We start from the raw sequence: 19,400 nt of genomic DNA, 5'->3' as shown, positions 1-19,400 counted from the left end.
GATATGCCTTTCAAAAACTTTTAAAGATTTATGACGTTTTTTAATGAAGCACATCGACCAGGGCACCAAGACCACTTACTTGACTTCTTATATATACATAACATGAGAATATAATCGAAAAGTAACAAAGATGTAAAATACAGTCATCTATCATCATATATCGATTTATAATACCAAATTATGTACGTGTCGGACGGGCTTCCGATTTATCAATACTGTTTTAAAAGAGCAAAACAGTACAATAATTTCGTATTCAATTTTGAAGCTCAGAAATGCAGTATTCATACGGTGAAATAAAACAATTATTATACCAACATATTTGGCATTCTAACTTACTTCCTAGCTTATCTTTGTTAGGATTATGTTAATTACCTAATAGTTATTCATTTCTTATGATATATATGTTATTATTAAGTATTATGTGTCTTTCTCATGAAATCTTGCCTTCGGATTCAACTCCTAATACAAACTAAGCCGATCCAAAATGTCCTTGTATTCATTTAATCATCGCATCATGTGCAAATAATGGTCTTATTTGCGTTTTATCCAACATATTAAGTTTGATTTACATATCTTTGTTTTAATATGACGCCATTTTGTTGACATTAACACAACACACTTAGTGTACATTAATTATTAGAGGCTCTTAAGTAAATGTTCAATTATTATTTTCTTGAACAAACTTTAAGGTTCGTGTGGTTGATTTATCAGAGACCAATAACATAAAGAGAATAAGATAACAAAAATTGGATGGCTGGAATTTACATCTTACACGGTCTCTTTGTTTATTACTGTAAATGTAAATGTACTAAACGATATAATTAAGATGTCAAATTATACTTGATACCCTTGACACCATTAAATGATCGGGTGCCATGTACCTCAGGACTGACTACTTCTCTTGGTAGGTGGGGGTAACTAAACATTCACCTCAAAATGCACAGGATAGAGAAATACTAAATCTATATGCATCTGATATCTTGAAATGTAATGCGTCGAAGGGATAAATAAAGATTTATGCAAATCACCCTAAATTTGAAAATACCAGATGTAACTTCATTATTTTTCATTAGAAATACAGGCAGATTTGTGAAAAAGGCTGGGTAAGAACACGATAAAGAAAATAAAAGAGACAGAATAATATGAATTATCAACTTACCACCACGTAATATCTTGAGCATTTCCAACTATCACCAAACAAGAAAGTAATGTCCAAGTAAAAATAGTCCAACTCCATGACAATGATCCTCCAATTAGACCAAACATAGCGAACCTTCGCCGAGTCCTGTTACGAATATGTCTACAATGTAATTTGTAAGATTCCGGCAATGTACGTTCAACATTAGAGCACATAGTACCACCGATACCGTCCTCCATTTGAGCAGACATAATCTTTGGTATTATTTGGTTAAGCTTTCATAAATATGCTCTTTCTTTTTTTCCTTCTTTAAACACAAGCTAAGATTATTCTTCCAGGTGTATAATAAACATAATTTCCTTCTTTGATATAATCAAGATTCCATGTTGTTCCCAATGACTGGCAGTAAATATATGTGTGCCTAGATTCTGCTGAAGTGAGACTTTGAAAAACAACTGCAGGCACACGTCCTCTACACCACAAAGAAAATGACGTCACGCATGATTTGGAAGACAGGAGCGTTTTTCAGTGGTTGGATGCTGCTGACTGACTGGCGCGAAGACTGACTGACAAACTAGGATTGGTTAGACGCTTGTAGAAAAGTTAGCACACCTAACCTCGAGTAACTTTTGGTGCAAAAATCATCACCAACGGCATAGCGTTGGCTTGTCACAACTCTGTAACAGAAACGAGTGGAATTTGAGATTATTAATCAAAGTGCAAATTGGTGTGAACTGGGGGAAACGTGTGATTGACGTGACAGCGTTACAACATCGCCGGGACTTATTTCTTTTTTGAAAATTTCTGAATGTTTGGTATCAAAATGAACTCACAAGAATTCTGTCGCATGCCTTGTTACAAACTAACCATTATTATCATTGACGTGGTAGTCCTATTTGATGTTAAAAAATAATAATTTGAGGTTATCGTCACTCACATGATGAATGGCATTACATTAATGAAGACAAAAAGAATCGTTAATGTATTATATGTGGGTCATGAAGATGCGTGTGCATAAAAAATAGGCTATATTGATAATACGGTATTAATATATAATATTCGCGCAGTTTTATTTATATATAAACCAACAATTATATACTGAAACAGCGTTTTATGATTCTTGTTATACATACTTGAGTTTTGTGGTGTTTCTATTCGTCTCAAATACTAGTATTCAGTATGCTTCACTTCTTTTCAAACAAGAGATTTGACACCCCGTACAATTAAAACAAGAGCTAGTTTCAATCGTATAAAATGACGTAGCATGATATTATACTTTGCATATTAGATATTAATATAGGAATTGAACCAAGCGACAATTTGCTTAAAGAAAATCTCGAAGTGAGTGTTATGTGGTTTGAATTACATTTGTTGGAAAAAGTTTTTAAAAATGTTAAGAAAATTTTGTGATGAATAACATACATGTACAAGTTTTAAACGTGCATCATATTCGGCTCGTACATTTGATGTTACCATGGTTACGGTACAAAATCAATTTGCCTATGTAATTTTGGCAATGTTTGACATCCGTATATATAAAGTGCCTTAAACTTTATCTTTAGAACTTGGACAGAGAGGGCAGATATGAGTGTTGTTTAGTGTTATTTCGATTCAGAAAATGAATTTCAATTCAATTCAGATTCAATCCTTATTTTATAAATCATTTTGATGCAATTTCAATTCTTCTCTGGTTTAAATCATATTTTGATTCAATTCCAATTCAATGCATTGAAATTAACTGCTAACCAATTTCAATTCCAATTCACAGCATTTGAATTCAATTCATATTCAAATTCAATTCTTATTACCAACACTGATACATTTTACCGAGCATTTGGCTAAAAGCAGTTCAGGGAGAAAGTTTATTCTAACTGATAAGCTGACAATACAGGTGAAATAGCAGAATCAAAATACATGTTGCATGCATTTTCGATTCAATGAATTGAATTGAAATGACAAAAAAAAAACACATTTTGATTCAATGCATTGAATTGAAATGAAAGAATAAAAACATTTCGATTCAATGCATTGAATTAATTGAAATGAAAAAAACAAATATTTCGATTCAATTCACTGAATTGAATTGAAAAATGGCCAAAATCAAATTCAATTCAATGCCTATTCCAATGCATTGAAATAACACTACTGTTGTTCCCACTATTTGGTGCTGATCAAAGTACAGGAATTTCCAACCCATGCAGCAACACAATCATTTACGGGATCCCACAATAGTTTTGGCAATAAATGCTAATTGGGACAGCGTGCGAGTTATTCATGTCTGTTACACATTGTCCCTGAAAGGATAATATTAGGTACTAACATTGCAACATAATGATAATAGTTCAGCGAAAATAATATCGATACTATTTACCGTCCAAATGAAAATAATGGAACTTAAAAAAACCCGGCGCAGTGAGTGTAGGGTACTATTATAGCCTACTGGTTACAGTGCATGAGGTCCCGATTTCAATGCTCAGTGGTGGTGACTTGCTAATTAAATGTATTGGCTTGGATTACTTGGTATCATCTATGGATTAAAGTCGGACTTTCACCATGGTCATTTAGAATATGTATGAACCATGGGAGACTTCTTTCCTTCGTGCTTCGGAAGGGACGTCAACGCCGTCACCGCGTGTACAGAGCTTGAAGCAATACCTGCCATGTACTAATAGGTCATAATGTTATATATTAGATCTAGAGAAAGCATTCGATACTGTAAACCACAAAATCTTGTTTGAGAAGCGTATAGACATGATAGAAGTACTCTATCATTAACATTTATAATTATTTAGCAAGCAGAACCCACTGTACTTACATCAGTGGTGTTAAACTAGTGTAATGAAACCAATTGTCGTTGCGGCATTCCACAAGGCTCTATATTGGGGCCACTTTTATTCATCATCTTCATCAATTCAATAATTGACCAAATTATCGAAGCAACCACTGATATGCGCATGTATCATGTATGCGGATGATATTGCAATACTAACTATAAAGATGTCAATTGAACATAATCGTATTCTTATAATGATCTTCACAATGTTAACAGCTGGCTTGCACGCAATAAATTGATTAACGTATGCGTCAATGAAAGGATATAGGCAAATTAACACTAACGCTAAGAGTGTTTTTGTATTATATCGAAAAGGAGAGACGATGAACAAAGAAGTTGGAGTTTTTTCTCGGATTTCGACTACAGTTCCTCGCATGCCAAGCACTCCATTGGCGAAATGTAGTCACGGATGTTTCGCTGTACTTGGCCGGCCAACGAAACCGTGCTCATATATGTGACTTAGGGTCGATTGCGTCACAGCATCACATTAGTTTTGCTTTGTAAGATTTTGTCAAATTTTTTAGAGTTAACCATTACCATTTCTGCAGGGATACCTCGCCTTTTAAACCCCACCCCTTTCGCTAACTAGCCCATTTTTAAGTCACCGTTTGTTGTTAAAAAGCCTTATATTTTTGTTGCAATGGGGAGGGGCTACTTCTAATGCTGTTCTGATTTTCAAAATGCATACCACGCAACACAATTCCAAGTGCATTACTTTTGGTTAGGTCACTAGTTAGTAGTCATATAGACAAGGTTTTTGATGAAGGTGGGAACAAGATTGCTTAGAATCGATCAGTCCCGTTGTTGCTATGCGCATCCGATAGGTTCAAATAGAGAGTGCGTGTATCGCGTCACTCGCACGCGCAGAACTGTGTTATATCGTCTCATGATATCACATGGCTAAGAACCAATAAGATTACAGGAACTTTCTCAGCTGTTTAAGCTGCACTAGCTACCATGGCAACTCTGACATACGTGTGCTTATAGCGCTCGCGGTGACCACCTCGACTTGCCAATTATAGGTGTGGGTATCGCTTCTAAATTAAACATAGTTTTTTTTATTTATTTTGTTTTCCTGATGATTTATAAAATAAGTGGAAGAAAAGAAAATTAAGAAATTATCAGTTTTATAAAACAAATAGTGATATTGAATGTTTTTATTCGTTCAATGGAAAGAATATTTTCATTCGGTGAAATATGAACTGTTCTATTTAATTCGGCAATGCCTCGTTGAATAGAAATGAAAAATATTCATGAAAATATTCTTACCATTGTACTCATCAATAATTGTATGATATTTAAGTGAAAGTTGATATACATTGGGTTAATTTCGAGCGAAGATAAATGCAGATAAATTCAAAGTTTCTATTTAGAGAATAAAGGTATTGTTTTTAGCCGCTGGAGTGCATCTATCGTCTCATAATTATAACACGGGCGACATCATTATTTTAGGCCAAAAATAATGATGTCGCGTGTTATATGAGACGATAGATGCACGACAGCGGCTAAAAACAATACCTTTATTCTCATTCTTAAACATTTCAATGAAAATAAATATATTAATTATAAGTATACCAAATTTTAATCAAATTAAATCCTACATTTTACAAGGAATTACCTAGGGCTTAGAATCGATCAGTCCTGTTGTTGCTATGCACATTCCGATTGGTTCAAATAGCGCGTACGAGTATCGCGTCGACACGCACTCGCTAAAGTGTGTGATATCGTGTCATATCACACGGGTAAGAACCAATAAGATTGCAAGAACATTCTCAAGTGTTTAAGAATATAATTTACAATACCTGTTTTTTGTTTCCTAGTTGGAGCTACTTCAGGATGATGTCGTCGCCTTGTTCTTCGGTCTAAAACGAAAGGAGAAGAGAAGAGAAAGCATTCGTGAGTTGATTTCCGGCTTTCACGTGCAAATGTGTTCAGCTTCAACGATGTCTGATATGTGAAAATGTGCGGCGCCGAAAGTTAAGAATCAAAACCACCATGTTGTAATAAATTGAATAATTCTGCTCAATCTTACTGCATGCAAATCTACACTTGTGTCACAAGTATATTCAGGAGTTATTAAAACAATTATGACATTATACCGAAAAGATTCGCATAATGGCGCACATGGGCTCAGGATAAATTTCACGTACAAAAGAGAGCTCCCTGAAAATCCCAACAAGAATTTATTATTAATGGTCCGTACCCTTATTTACTGGTGAGAGTTTACGGGAGGACACTTTTAGTTTGTGCCTGAGATTCAAGATATGACAAGGAGGCCCATATGCGCCAATACGCGAATCTGTACGGTATAGCGCGGTATTATAACAAGTAGGCTCCTATATATTCCAGAAATGAACGTCGCTTTTCTGGTATCAATTTGGGATACGCTACTCTACTGCTTGAGTGTAATGTCTTGCCTTTTATGAAACTCAACGACCAATAATATAAATCGATGCACACATTTTTATTATTAATATTTATATTATGTTTAATACTCTAATATTCATTTAAAGAAAAAACCTGTCAACGATTACAATACATATGTTCAGTGTTGTGTCTCTATTTAAATTAAAGTTTTAATTCAAAAATAAACAGGAAATCACAGCAATTGTTGAAATTGGATTTGTCATTAAATTTTGGTCTGGGCTTGAATTGATATCATTTTCAAGATGCCCCTTCTGATTTCAACCAAATTCAATATTTTATATTGACTTATAAAATATCAACAATAACATTAGATACCACCGAGAGTTTGAATCAATTTCTGATACATTTTTCGCAATGGAATTTCAACACGTCATCTTGTCATGTAGGTCTACTCATCTTTAGTAAAGATCTCTTACGCTAGATTACATCGTAAGAAAAGATATTTATTGTATTTTGCCAACAGGTAGACAACCAGTATAGGTCTTTGGTAAGGGTTTTATGATTACTCATAATCCCAGCGTGCAATAAAAGACACATTCAATTGCTGTTCACTTTTGTTCTGACGGTGCTTATTTGAATATAGAATTGGTTTTTGGTTCAAGATCGGGTCTCACATCTTTGCATAGTCACACTTCATTTTAGATACTATACATGTTAAGCAAAATACAATTAATTGTTATCATTAACGATTAGAGTCCATCGATCGGTAAATTTATAATTATTTCCTTTGCACATCATTGCATTTTTTTCATTTGAGGTATGAAACTAATTTGTCTGCGTCGATCTTAATCATTTGGATTCTCGCCTTCAGACAATAAGGACAATGACCCGCAGTCTTCTTCATTACAATACTATTCCATCTGGTCCTCAGTGTTTTGTATTTTGTTGCTGCAACTCCCCTGGATTTGGCAGTGGATTAGTGGATGCTATAGTAACCTGGGCCAGCAAATTTGGTAGACAAGTAAATGTCCTTCTTTATAATACAATGTGTTTTTGTTAATTTTACGCACAACGTAAAGGCAAAAGTAACGTCATTCAAGTGAACTGGTTGGTACAGGGTGTCCCCAAAATATAGAACCCTCATTGCGCCCTCTTTTTCTCCTATTTCTGAAAAGTTAATCAAAATATAGTTTGGTATGTCAAGAAACCTTTATTCGCTAGCTTTAATAAGCCGAACGAAATATTTCAATCGGCTCACAACTTTTGAAGATATGCTCACATAAAGAAATGTACCCGTATTTCATTTTGTCCACGGAGGAGGTTTGGCTACTTCAAAGATTGAAAAAGAGTTCATGTACCATGCATGAATATCAAGCATTCCTCAATGATACCTTTATAAAACAACGAACTTTATTTAGGGAATGGGCTTTACCGGTGAGCCTATGGGCTATGAATATTATAGTGTTATTAACTTGTCACCAAAATGGATGTGGGATCAGACTTGCAATACTTGCAATTAAACGTATTTTTTTCTTTGTTTATGCCTTTTTGTTTTATTATGTTTCTTACTTTGTTGTTTTTTGCTTTCTTTTTAATTACAACATGTCATTTTCTCTTTTTGGGATAAAAGGTAGCCTTAAAAGGGCTGTTTGGTATGTCCTTAGTTCTTCTCAAGTGAGTTTTTTGCCCTCTGCCTAGTTGCCTCCTTGACACATGCGTACCATCCTTGTGCGCCGTATACTTGCGAATACCGCAGTAATACGGTTGCGAAGATGCTGGAGGCTAGCTGGTGATCCTCGCTCATATAGTGAATGCGTTATAAATCCTAATGCTATTATATATCCATATCATTGTGTTTCGTTTTAATCTTTGATGTAGCCAAACCTCATCCGTGGACAGAATGAAAAACGGATACATTTCTTAAAGAGGGCATATCTTCAAAAAATTGTGAGCCGATTGAAATAATTGTTTTGGTTTATTAAAGCTACCGATTTATGGTTTCTTTACATACCAAAATACATTTGATCAACTTTTCAGAAATAGAAGAAAATGAGGGCGCTATGAGGGTTCTGTGTTTATTGGGACACCCTGTATAATAAAAGTAAGTTATGAAGGTATGTTTAGCATATAAATTGCGCGTTACGCACGGAACTCATAACATGCCGTATGTTATACCTTAACACAACTAATACAATCATGACAATACAATAACTATTACAAACCATGCGTTTAAAAAATCTTTTGCAGTTTACAAAGACAATTTTACTAAGCACAATGGCCACAATGTACTATTATAACAATAATGATACTAATTTGTTTATATGGGCACTAGTCGTATAATACACGTTTCACTATAAGGGACTCTCTATTAAATAGCCATGGGCTTCCAAAAGCGTGGTAGGAGGGTCCAACAGGTTTTGTCCGTAAAACACGCGCGTTTACATGAATATTGCTGTCTGCCAAACTTTACCACATTTCATATTTGTACCACGTGTATGTTGCGGCAAAAGAGTTCAAAATAAGAAAACTATAAAGACGAAATCATACTGGAAATAATTACAAGACTGAATACAAAGACTGCAAGATGATTAAATTTTATGTTTGAATAGCCCTAATTACGAAGTGACCAACACAAACAATGACTACCAAGCAGGAGATCTCAAGTTGACCATTGCAGGTGCTTAATCGTTAGTGTTGTCCCTTTCAGAAGTAAAATGGTTAATGTGACATTTGAGAAGCTCTTGTCCTTTTCTCTATGCATGGGGGCAAATATAAATGCTGCAAAACAATATTTGTTTATGGATTTGTAGAAGGCGAGAAAAGTACATTCTCTGTTTAAGACTCTACTTTATGTTTGATAGAGGAAACAAAAATATTAGGATAGTTTTACAGCGCGAGGTCGCATAGGGACGCAAAACGCCCTTGTGGCTACATGGCTAATTGAAACTTTCCAAAAGACCTATGATCTCTTAAGTCCGATTAGGAAGTTCTCTAAAGCCACATGGCCATGTAGGAAAATGTTAATGATAATGAATGCCATCAAAATGAAGTCTCTATCAGATCCTTTCCTTTGTACGACAAATCCTCTGAAATGTGGACTTTTGTTAACATGGTCAATAAAGTTTTGGTAAGAAATACCTCCTTCAAGTGACATGCACATAAAGCTAAGTGCGTTCGAAAGGGCGCATACGCATGGCCGTATTTCGGAGTTTATGACATTCACAAAACTACTAATAATCCTACAATCAAAACGTGGCAAGATCACAGTGCTGTTCTGCTGTAGATCGTAATAAGCGAGCTTTGTGGACGGAACAAACGGTAGACCCTACACACGCCCATGGCATTCATTATTAATTTGATCTTTCCATTTAAAGTTGGCATCAATTATAACACCAAGATATTAATAATAAATAATAATAATAATGAGAATTTATATTGCGCACATCTCCACCAAATTAATGGCGCTCAAGGCACGATACAGAGAATTTCTTACACTACAAAATTAACTTACAATAAAACTTAATCTACCGTACTTATTTAAATGAATAGTTACATTTTCAATCGCAATATCATCCATGGACCATCAATATGCTTAATTGTATACCAGCTCTATTTGGAGTACCAAGCAACATTGCTGTTTTTTACTAACAGTCGTCTTCATTATTAAAATTGTCACTATCCATTTAGTGAGAGACGTAAGGTCCTCATTCAAACATTTTTAATCACGTTGTCGTCGTCATTATGGTAAACATAGGTTAATGTATCATCACACATACATGTCAACAACATAATGTTTTATATTGTGTGGCATTGTAAAGAAGAAATAAAGTGGACCAAGGATTGATCCTTGAGGTACTCCTGGCATAATTCTATTAGGGGATGAGATTGTACCATTAATAAAAACACTATGTATACATACGATTTATGGTGAGATATGATTTAAATCAATTGCACCCAATTCCAGTAATACCCAGCGAAACCGTTTTGTCAATAAGTAACTTGTGATTCACCATATCAAATGCCTACAAACACTGCACCAATGTAATTTCTACAATGAATCTCCATAATATCTAAAATGTTAATACAAGCAGAGTGCTGTTGACGAAAACCTGATTGACCATCATACAAAATATACTATCGGTGACATATCAGTCAAGACATGGTCATGGCATTAACAGCTTTTATCATACGGTAAAGCTGCCGGGTTTGCGCCTATATAGCTGTTTATCTCCTTTTTGAAGTTAACTCGTTTCACCATTCCTGGAATGTGAGGCGGGAGTGCATTCCATGTGCGGACTGTAGATGGACTGAAGGAGTTTCATGACTAACAAGGTTAGATCTTGGAATTTGAACTGCACGGTTCTGAGGATCTAGCGGAGCGGCTAAGACGCGTTGACGAGGGTCAGTCTGGAGCTGGTCAGGTAGTAGTTGGCAAAATAGGTCTGGAGCATTACCATAGTACATTCGATGGAGCATTGTACTGGCAACAATTGCTCTACGGGGTCAAAGACTGACTTTGGAAGGAGGAGGTTCTTCCCAGGAAGAGCTATGGTGCAAATGGCACAACTCTGGACTGACTGTATCTAGCTTTGACAGTGATGTAGGAAAAAGTGATACCGTGCTAGCATCCTCCATCTTCGATCTGATCATGTTCTTGTAAATTATGGCGCTTTGAAAGAACTTCTGGGCAGGCATCAGGTAAGGTGCAGCTCGGCGGAAGAGACCAGTATGCTGGAATTCTGTCTTTGCTATTTTGGTGACAGATTCCAAGATAAAACTCTGCTGAGTGTGAGTCCCAGACGTTCCACACTATCTGCCTCTGCGAGCTTTGTACTAAATAATTGGAGGCTAGGGTGACTGCCTAAAAATCTCTGCGGTTGGTGACTGTGATGGATTGGTATTTAGCTATTCCGAAAAGAACATTCCATGTACAGGCTATGACCTAAATCTCATACGGGCCTTAATTAATGATTGAGTTCAACACACTTGTCAACCAATACTACCAATTAGGATAGATCCTGTAGATCACTGCTAGGGGGAAGTGGACTCCAAAATACGGCCATGCGTATTATTTTGGGTGCGCCCTTTCGAACGCACTTAACTTAATGTGCATGTCACTTGAAGGAGGTATTTCTTACCAAAGCTATATTGAACATGTTAACAAAAGTCCACATTTCAGAGGATTTGTCGTACAAAGGAAAGGATCTGATAGAGACTTCATTTTGATAACATTAATTATCATTAACATTTTCCTACATGGCCATATGGCTTTAGAGAACTTCCTAATCGGACTTACTATATCATAGGTCTTTTGGAAACTTTCAATTAGCCATGTAGGCACAAGGGAGTTAAAATTATCCTAATATTTTCGTTTCCTCTCTCAAACATAAAGTAGAGTCTTAAACAGAGAATGTACTTTTCTCGCCTTTTACAAATCCATAAACGAAAAACGTACCCTACAATTATTGGAGTCCACTGCCCCTCTAGCAGTAATCTAGAGGATTTATATACCTCGTGGTATCAAAGATTGGTTGACATGGGTGTAGAACTCGACCATTTTTCAACCCCTTGCTCCTAGACTAAGAGGAGAGGCCCGTGTTTCGATCTCTAGTTGGTATTGGTTGAGAGATGCAGCAGCACCTAATTGTCTGTCCCACTCGATGAAGGTGATCAGGGTACAAGGTGGAAGTATTTGTCAGCGTCTGAGAGATACTTTCAATGAATTAGTTTGAGAAATCATCTTGATTACCACTCTTGAATATTGGAGTTTCTCTTGAAGCTCAGCTTTTAGGTCATCTGGTACAGAATCTTGTCCGAGACGCATATTGAAAATCTTTCACAGGATGGGAGTAATGGCATTTGATCCATGCTTAATTAATTTTGAACTTATGGTCTATGTTGTCAAGACCACTGTCCATGTTTTGAGAAATAGAATTCAACTCATCAATTACAAATATGGCCAATTTCAAAAAATCTATTATTTGATCAATGACATTCCTCGTATTCAGAATGCAATTTGATGTGTCTGATGTACCTTCATATTCCACAAGAAATACTGCGCAAACGTTGCTATCCAATCCTTAATTTTTCCATATTTAAAATTTCATTTAAATTCGTGTTACCCGCTCAGGGACCATAGAAATTTTGTAGTCCTCCTAAAATCTACCATTACCCCCCTGGCATAATTGTTAATCGGACCCTATCTATTTCATTATTGGCTACGACAACCGCTATACTTAATTATGATGATCGCCATTTAAGATCTGGCGGGTAATTCCAGGTCATTTTTAGCGATGAAGTTGGATACAGACATGACAGAGGAAACCCTCCTCTCATGTCATGTGTCATCATGGTAATACCATTTCCGAATTCCATACCCTGAAAAGTCGAGAGGAAGCATAAGTCAGCCCACCGCGTCAAAACACGCTTATTGCCTATCGCAAAGCACCAATCATGATAATTGTTTAAAACAACAAGTACTTCAACAATGCAAGCAGGCACAAAGGAACGGTCTGGTGTATCTGATGAAATGCAAGTTAAAGATAAATCAATTTATGAACGTCGAACATCATAAAAAAGTAACATTAAATTGTACAGGCCTACCCCATCTGCCTCAGAAACATTGCCGCATTTTATAGCTATTTATTAACAGATGCTATTTCAAAACTTTTTTGTGTTATCAATCGGATACATGACCGGTGTTATGTCAAAATACTGGCCGAATCGATGGCACGTCGGCCGAAAGATCATTATCAGCACAAAATGGCAATTTTCAGTGCTGAGATATATATGTCAGCAATTCTGACAAGAGAGGCGAGTTGTAAAAATAGATTACCAGATTTATGTGTACCTAATGGGAGACCTATATTCATGATGTTTGGGCCTGTTACGCCGAAACGGTCAGTCAGGGTAAGATAAATCGGTATTGAACGTACGCCGTTCCGAAACACGATCATTACCGAAAATCTGAATCTGACAATTATATAGATATCACGCAGTGATGTCGCTTGTCAGCAGCCTTACTTCATTTTTAAGCAATTGCAGAAATTATCATGATTTAGGTCCCAGGGTACGGTGCACTGCCAAAACGCCGGCATTTTGGATTTTGGACAATGCGCCTGTTTTGGCGTAACACATTTACCGATTTGTCGTCCCGGACGTCCCCTGCATACAAACGCGATCGCCTCTCACTTCGATGGTACCTATAATTCGAAAATAAATTGAGGTGATTATGTTTCGAAGATATGCCTATGATTTTCTCATCAATATCATCATGAAGGAAAAGTGCAAGTTCATCTCCTTGGAATAGTGCAATTCACCTTACAACGCGTGCTTTGGCGCACTAGGTGCCCCTTCCTGAAGGCCTTTTGTAGTGTTATCTAAATCATTATCTTGAAAAGACTTCGAAAGTGACTTTTGACTGAATCTCATGAGGAAGAAAAAGGTTCTGTCCCTCATGGCCAAATTGTAAATGTTGGGGTCATTTACACGGAGAGATGGCGACGAGAATACGGGCCTATACAAACACTATTATGTCTAAATTAAGGTAAATGGGCAGATGCAATTGTGGTGAGAAACCCACACCTATGTAAACCACAATCCATGGCGCTAGCTTAAATTAGATTCAAAATAATGGAAATCACGTTTTGAAGAGACACATATTAGACTTCTATGATAGACATGTCTGTTAATGCTCGAGTTCATAGCTTTAATAAAAAGGGCAATATACTTTAAGATTATGTTTTCGGTAAAGACTTGACCGTTATACCATTATCATTAAACTTCTTAAACCTTTAAAAAGGTTCGTATTTGAAAACTAACTTACAATACAAATCTGGATCCGTAGGTAAAAGCCTCCTAATTTGTCAAATTATTGTATTAATTTTCTCGAAATATTCGACGCCACTAGCTTTTGTCAAAGCACACTTTCTGGAAAGCACGTTTTCAAAGCATTTTCTGGAAACTAGAAAATGGTCTGAGCATGTTTTAAACAGCTTAATAGAGTAGGGCGAAGTACACTGACCAATATGCTTTTTGTTTGAATCAAATCGTTTATACGGTTTTCAAAATATACCAATTTATATTTCCTTTGTATCTTATTGTTTTTATAAATAATCGATATAGTTAATGAGCTAAAATGACTGTAAAGGCTCATTAATATGTAATTTTTGCCAATGTTTTGCTACAAACCCATGCATAAATGTTCAGGGTACATTTGTTTTGCATACTTTTGCTTTGAAACTTGGTCAAATTGTTTGTAATATGTTCTAATGTATTATATAGTGAAGTCGCCCTCTAATTTGCTTAATTGCATAATTAAGGGGGTGCAATACCATGATTTTCATCAGGACCCCTCTTCTTTTTTTGTTGCAAATTTATGAAGCACATAAATATGTTCATCACCTCATGTCCTGAACTTATAAAATATCTCTACATACAAAGTGCTTTTAAACCATTTTAGTAAATCATTTTAGCCCTATATATTTTTGTTTACTGTATCCTAGTAACCCAGATGTGTGTTTCACAACAAACCATAATTTATTCTATTCAACATGTTCAAGTAGAGTACATGAATAGAATACATTAAATCTTTTGTTATACTACCTATAGAAATGTACTCATCGATGCATGCTAAATAACACTGAATAAATTAAATAAGCTCTTCCACATGTGGATGCATGCCAATTTAATACCACACCACTCTTCGCCATACATACATTCTCCCAGCCACATTTCCCTAACATAATATGAAATTTAAAAAAAAGGAAATTTATTTCGGCAGAGGCGCCGGCGGGGCTCGAACCTACGCTGCACTGAGCCGCTATCATGTAGGCCTATACAGTATCGACCAAAGAGCTTTTAATAGAAATAGAGTCGCAATAGATTATATAATGCTTTGTTCGTTTGATGCCGATTAGAAGTTGCGACAGGCTATTCATAAAAGTGGTACCATTGTTTCGAACAAAGGGGTTCTGCCATTAAATTGGTCACTGATCCGGTATCATATTAACGCTCTACACAACAGGCGAGTATCAATAAGTGACCACAATACAGTCATGTGTAAGGGCAGTAATGTGTAAAGTGGTACCATTGTTCCCACGTATCCCAAATGTGTGCTTGTATGGGTCTGAAGTCTATAAAGGAGGCTTTAGCTGCTGATGCAATCATCTTTACCACCCACCTGACTTTAGGCGCTTCATTTAAATAAATTGAATGCTCTTGTTGATCGATTACACATTAGAATGTATGAAAGCCACATATCTATATTAAACTATAATGGTAATCGCTATACGTATACATGTAAGTATAAGTATAGGCCTATAAAGGTTGTTTTTAAGAAATTTCCATTTAATTTTATTTTAAGAAGGAGATTGGTATAGAAATAGTGGCGTACCCAAAGAGGGGAGGGGGTTGGGAAGGGGCAGATTCACCCCTGTGAGAAGTCTTGGGAGGGGAGGAGGGAGGAAGAGGGGGGAGGGGATATGGAGAATGAGAGAGGGCTGGAGGAAGGAGAAATGAAAAGATATAATAAAGACAAGTAGATAAATAGAAATATAAGGAAAATGATGGGAATGAGAGAGGGAGGGTGAGAGGGGACAAAGAGAGCGAGGGAGTGATAAATTGTAGGCCTGGGAAATAATAAGTACAGAGAAGGGAAAAGAAAGGAATGATGAATACATTTAATAATAATTATTAGGCCTATATAATAACTAAACACATAACAGCACTGGGCAGCCATTCGATGATGTCAATGCCTTTATTCGTTACGTAATTAAAACGCCCAGTCAGATGTATTTCACACCTGCCAAACACAAGTCACCCAATTTCGAAACTGGACGTTGAATGTACACTCTCATGAATATTGATTGGCAACATTTTCCAATATGTCAGCGCTCTAATCGGAAACAATAGAACAATAGACCCTGCAGAGCGTTGGTATCGACATATCACCAGCGCCTTAGACCGCTCGGCCTCAAGGACTTGTTGGTGTCATCGTGAAAATTTAAACATAATCGCAACTTCATTACTTCAACATACCACGTGACAAGCAAAGACAGAAAACGTACCATATTTTGGAATTTTATTTGTTTAATAGCGCTCAATTGTTGATAACTGCGTGTTCTATATACAGAAATCCGACAATAAATGAGCCTATATACATGCACAATAGTTTTTCCATACCTTATATCGATTTTGACTCGCACGTGGCTACTCGCCGAATTGTCGGTCAGTATGTGGCCTACCATTTTTCTTGTAGCTTCTTGTATACACGTCGATGTTTTTATCATTTATACAAGAAATCCACATTAGACCCCTAATTTTATTTCAGGAAATAAAAGATTAGATTACCATAAAAACGAAACAGTAACCTTTGGCCGCGTCTAATGTAATTTTTACATGGAATTGTCAACGTTTTTTCTATCGCAATTCTCGCTCAATCAAAAAAATATTTTGGCGTATATAAAATTGAAATAAAATTCTCTGTCTCATAAACGACATCAAATGTGCCACAATTGGGTATCACGAATCGTTATATATGATGTGCAGTTAATATTCATATTTTCTTTTATACAGAGGATGCTTCAGTTTTGACAGGAAAAATATTTTATTGAAAACCCTCTCACTCGGTTATTTCAAAAACGTAACCACGCTTCCCTAGAATGTGCAATAAATTAGCATTAAAAAATGTCTTATTTTAACAGCATTCTAGAAACTCTTGGCGTTTGGCGAATAGAGGAATAATTTAATACTATATGTACCTTCTATAATGTGTTGTTAGGAAAATAGATTTAAAAAGGCTATAGGTCATCATAGGTCAGGTTATAGGTCACTTGGTTCAGGTCAAATTTAGGCATCCTTTTTAAATACATGTGATACTAGTCTGTGATATCATAATGAGGCATCAATTTTGATATTTTGTCTTTTACAGGATATATATTGAGGTGGATATATTTATATACCTTGGGATGTAAATGGTGAGTACAATACAATCAATTTTGATTGCCTATAGTTGAAATGGATTGGACCAACAAAATATATCAAATATTTACCAAAATCACAAAAGTGAAGCTTACGAAAAACTACCTAATATTAATATGGTGGTATAAGTGACAAGAAATACAATTTTGTTCAACATTGCTGTGTATGGTTGTGGTAACCTGTTACCTATGGCTTAATTAAGTTTCAGTGAAATAATGTCGCTAGTTAAAAATACAAAATACTGTATAGCTCAACATTGAAAATAGAAGCATTTTAACCAGTTCGTTTTTTGATAGAGGGCCTGTGTGGAGCGCCAAGTTCATGAAGTCATAAAAGAAATCAGGAACCATTTATTCCCATTTTACATATCAACATTATTTCTCTAATGCGTTAGCAACACATATCCAAAATTTTAACGAAATCCGTTGATAGTAAGCTTTTTAAAATGAAGTGAATTTAAAACATCAGTGATGTACCACCTTTTGGCTTCTACCTTTAAAAGCATGTAAGCTACATACATTGATACCGATGCCACCAATAGAACGAGAAGATTTGCACCATCATTTTGCATACCACTTTGTCCAATTTTTTTTCTCATTTCTTCACAAATGCAAAAATAAAACCGCAAAAAAAATGCAATGGGTGTAGTACCCCCTTAATGAGCTAAAATGCTAAAGAAATCTCAATTTTTGAGAACCGAACTAAACATTTTTATTCATGCTATGATGCTAATGCTTCATTGTTATACCATTTTGTCAATTTATCCTGTGAAAAGTACTTTAGTAACTTATCATTTAATAATCTAAATTTGTAATTTTTTTATCACATTCTCGCGGAATCAATGTAAATCACTTGAATGTGTGGTGTTTCAAATGCTACATGGATGTCGACAGTATCATTCTGAGCATGTTGAGTAAGCCCTCATAGGCCTCATTCCTGCAAACATCAGGCGTGTATTAACCAGGTGTACTTGGAGGTTATTCTAAAGATTTCTTAGCCTACGCAGATCTTTTAAAGTTATTAGACTGGTTCTATTTTGGAAATATATATGTGCTGATTAAAAGCATCTCGCGGCAAGTTCGCGTAAAAGTTGGCAACCAAATTATTTTGGTTAATTCGGGTATGCTCACTATGCTGAATTCAAATGCCGTATTTTATTGGAACCCCGTGGCCCTAAATAAATGACACCAACCCCCTACATGTTCATATAGGGGGAAAATTAAAAATGCTCCAAAGTCACTATAAAACATGTCAAATTATTCGTCTGGGTCTAAGGATCACAAAAAAATAATGTAACATATTTGCGCGTAGGATACTCAGCAAGTCCAAGGTCAATATAGTGGTGAAAAATTAAAGTTGCTCCGATTTTCGTAAAAATGGATGCAAACTGTTCCTCAAGTTCAAGGGATTCAGGAAAACAATAGTTTTTATTATCTCAAAATATTGCTTGGCAGACAACAGATTCGAGTTCAATCGCCCCCTTCGGCTCACTTCCCACAGTTTTCCTCCCTGTGCATGAAATCTGCATGAAATAATAGCAGCACGCACTCTAGTTTATTTTGAACGTCTTCAACCTAAAAAAGAACGAGGGCGTTTGTCCATCAATTTGTGAAAGAGATGAAAGCTCAGAGACCAAGAAGAGAATGTTTAGCATCGTTTGTTCTATAGCGTTGCGTGATGAAAACTGTTTGCAAAAAAATTACCGAATTGTTTTAATTAATTAATTAATTAATGAAATTTTTATACGCTCTCCCTTTTGGGATTGAGCACTTTATTCAAAAGATAGTCTAACTATGAGTAAAATGTTGTTATTACGCTCCTGTTTTTGCAGTTGAGCACTTTCTGACTATCTCCGATAGACAGACTGACTCTGGGATAGACTTTGGCTGTGTTGAAACCATGGAATGTAGGCCTATATTCTTTCACCGTAGAGATGGTAGTCCACCCAAAGCATTTCATCGTGTCGTCTGACGATTGCCTTTTAGGCATGAAACTCAGAGTAACGACTACCTATTCTGGAAGGTCTGTTCTTTGAATTTTTATTTATTTATTTATTTATTTATTTATTTATTTATTTATTTA

General features: G+C 35.8%; 1 protein-coding gene across 1 annotated transcript in view; it reads right to left on the bottom strand.

Annotated features, from left to right (window-relative positions):
* LOC140149187 (protein Wnt-5b-like) overlaps positions 1–19,400 on the bottom strand; it is a 177,568-nt gene that overhangs the window by 31,199 nt on the left and 126,969 nt on the right. Inside the window, exons 3-4 of the mRNA XM_072171396.1 lie at positions 5,774–5,833; positions 1,160–1,815 (exon numbers count right to left, since the gene is read on the bottom strand). Of these exons, the coding sequence (XP_072027497.1) occupies positions 1,160–1,389 (230 nt within the window). The 5' untranslated portion in view covers positions 1,390–1,815; positions 5,774–5,833. The remainder of the gene's footprint in view (positions 1–1,159; positions 1,816–5,773; positions 5,834–19,400) is intronic.

Source organism: Amphiura filiformis, chromosome 3 (genome assembly GCF_039555335.1).
Source record: "Amphiura filiformis chromosome 3, Afil_fr2py, whole genome shotgun sequence".
Classification (NCBI taxonomy): domain Eukaryota; kingdom Metazoa; phylum Echinodermata; class Ophiuroidea; order Amphilepidida; family Amphiuridae; genus Amphiura; species Amphiura filiformis.
The sequence above is the reverse complement of the archived record's forward strand: the minus strand, read 5'-3'. Positions and strand labels throughout refer to the sequence as shown.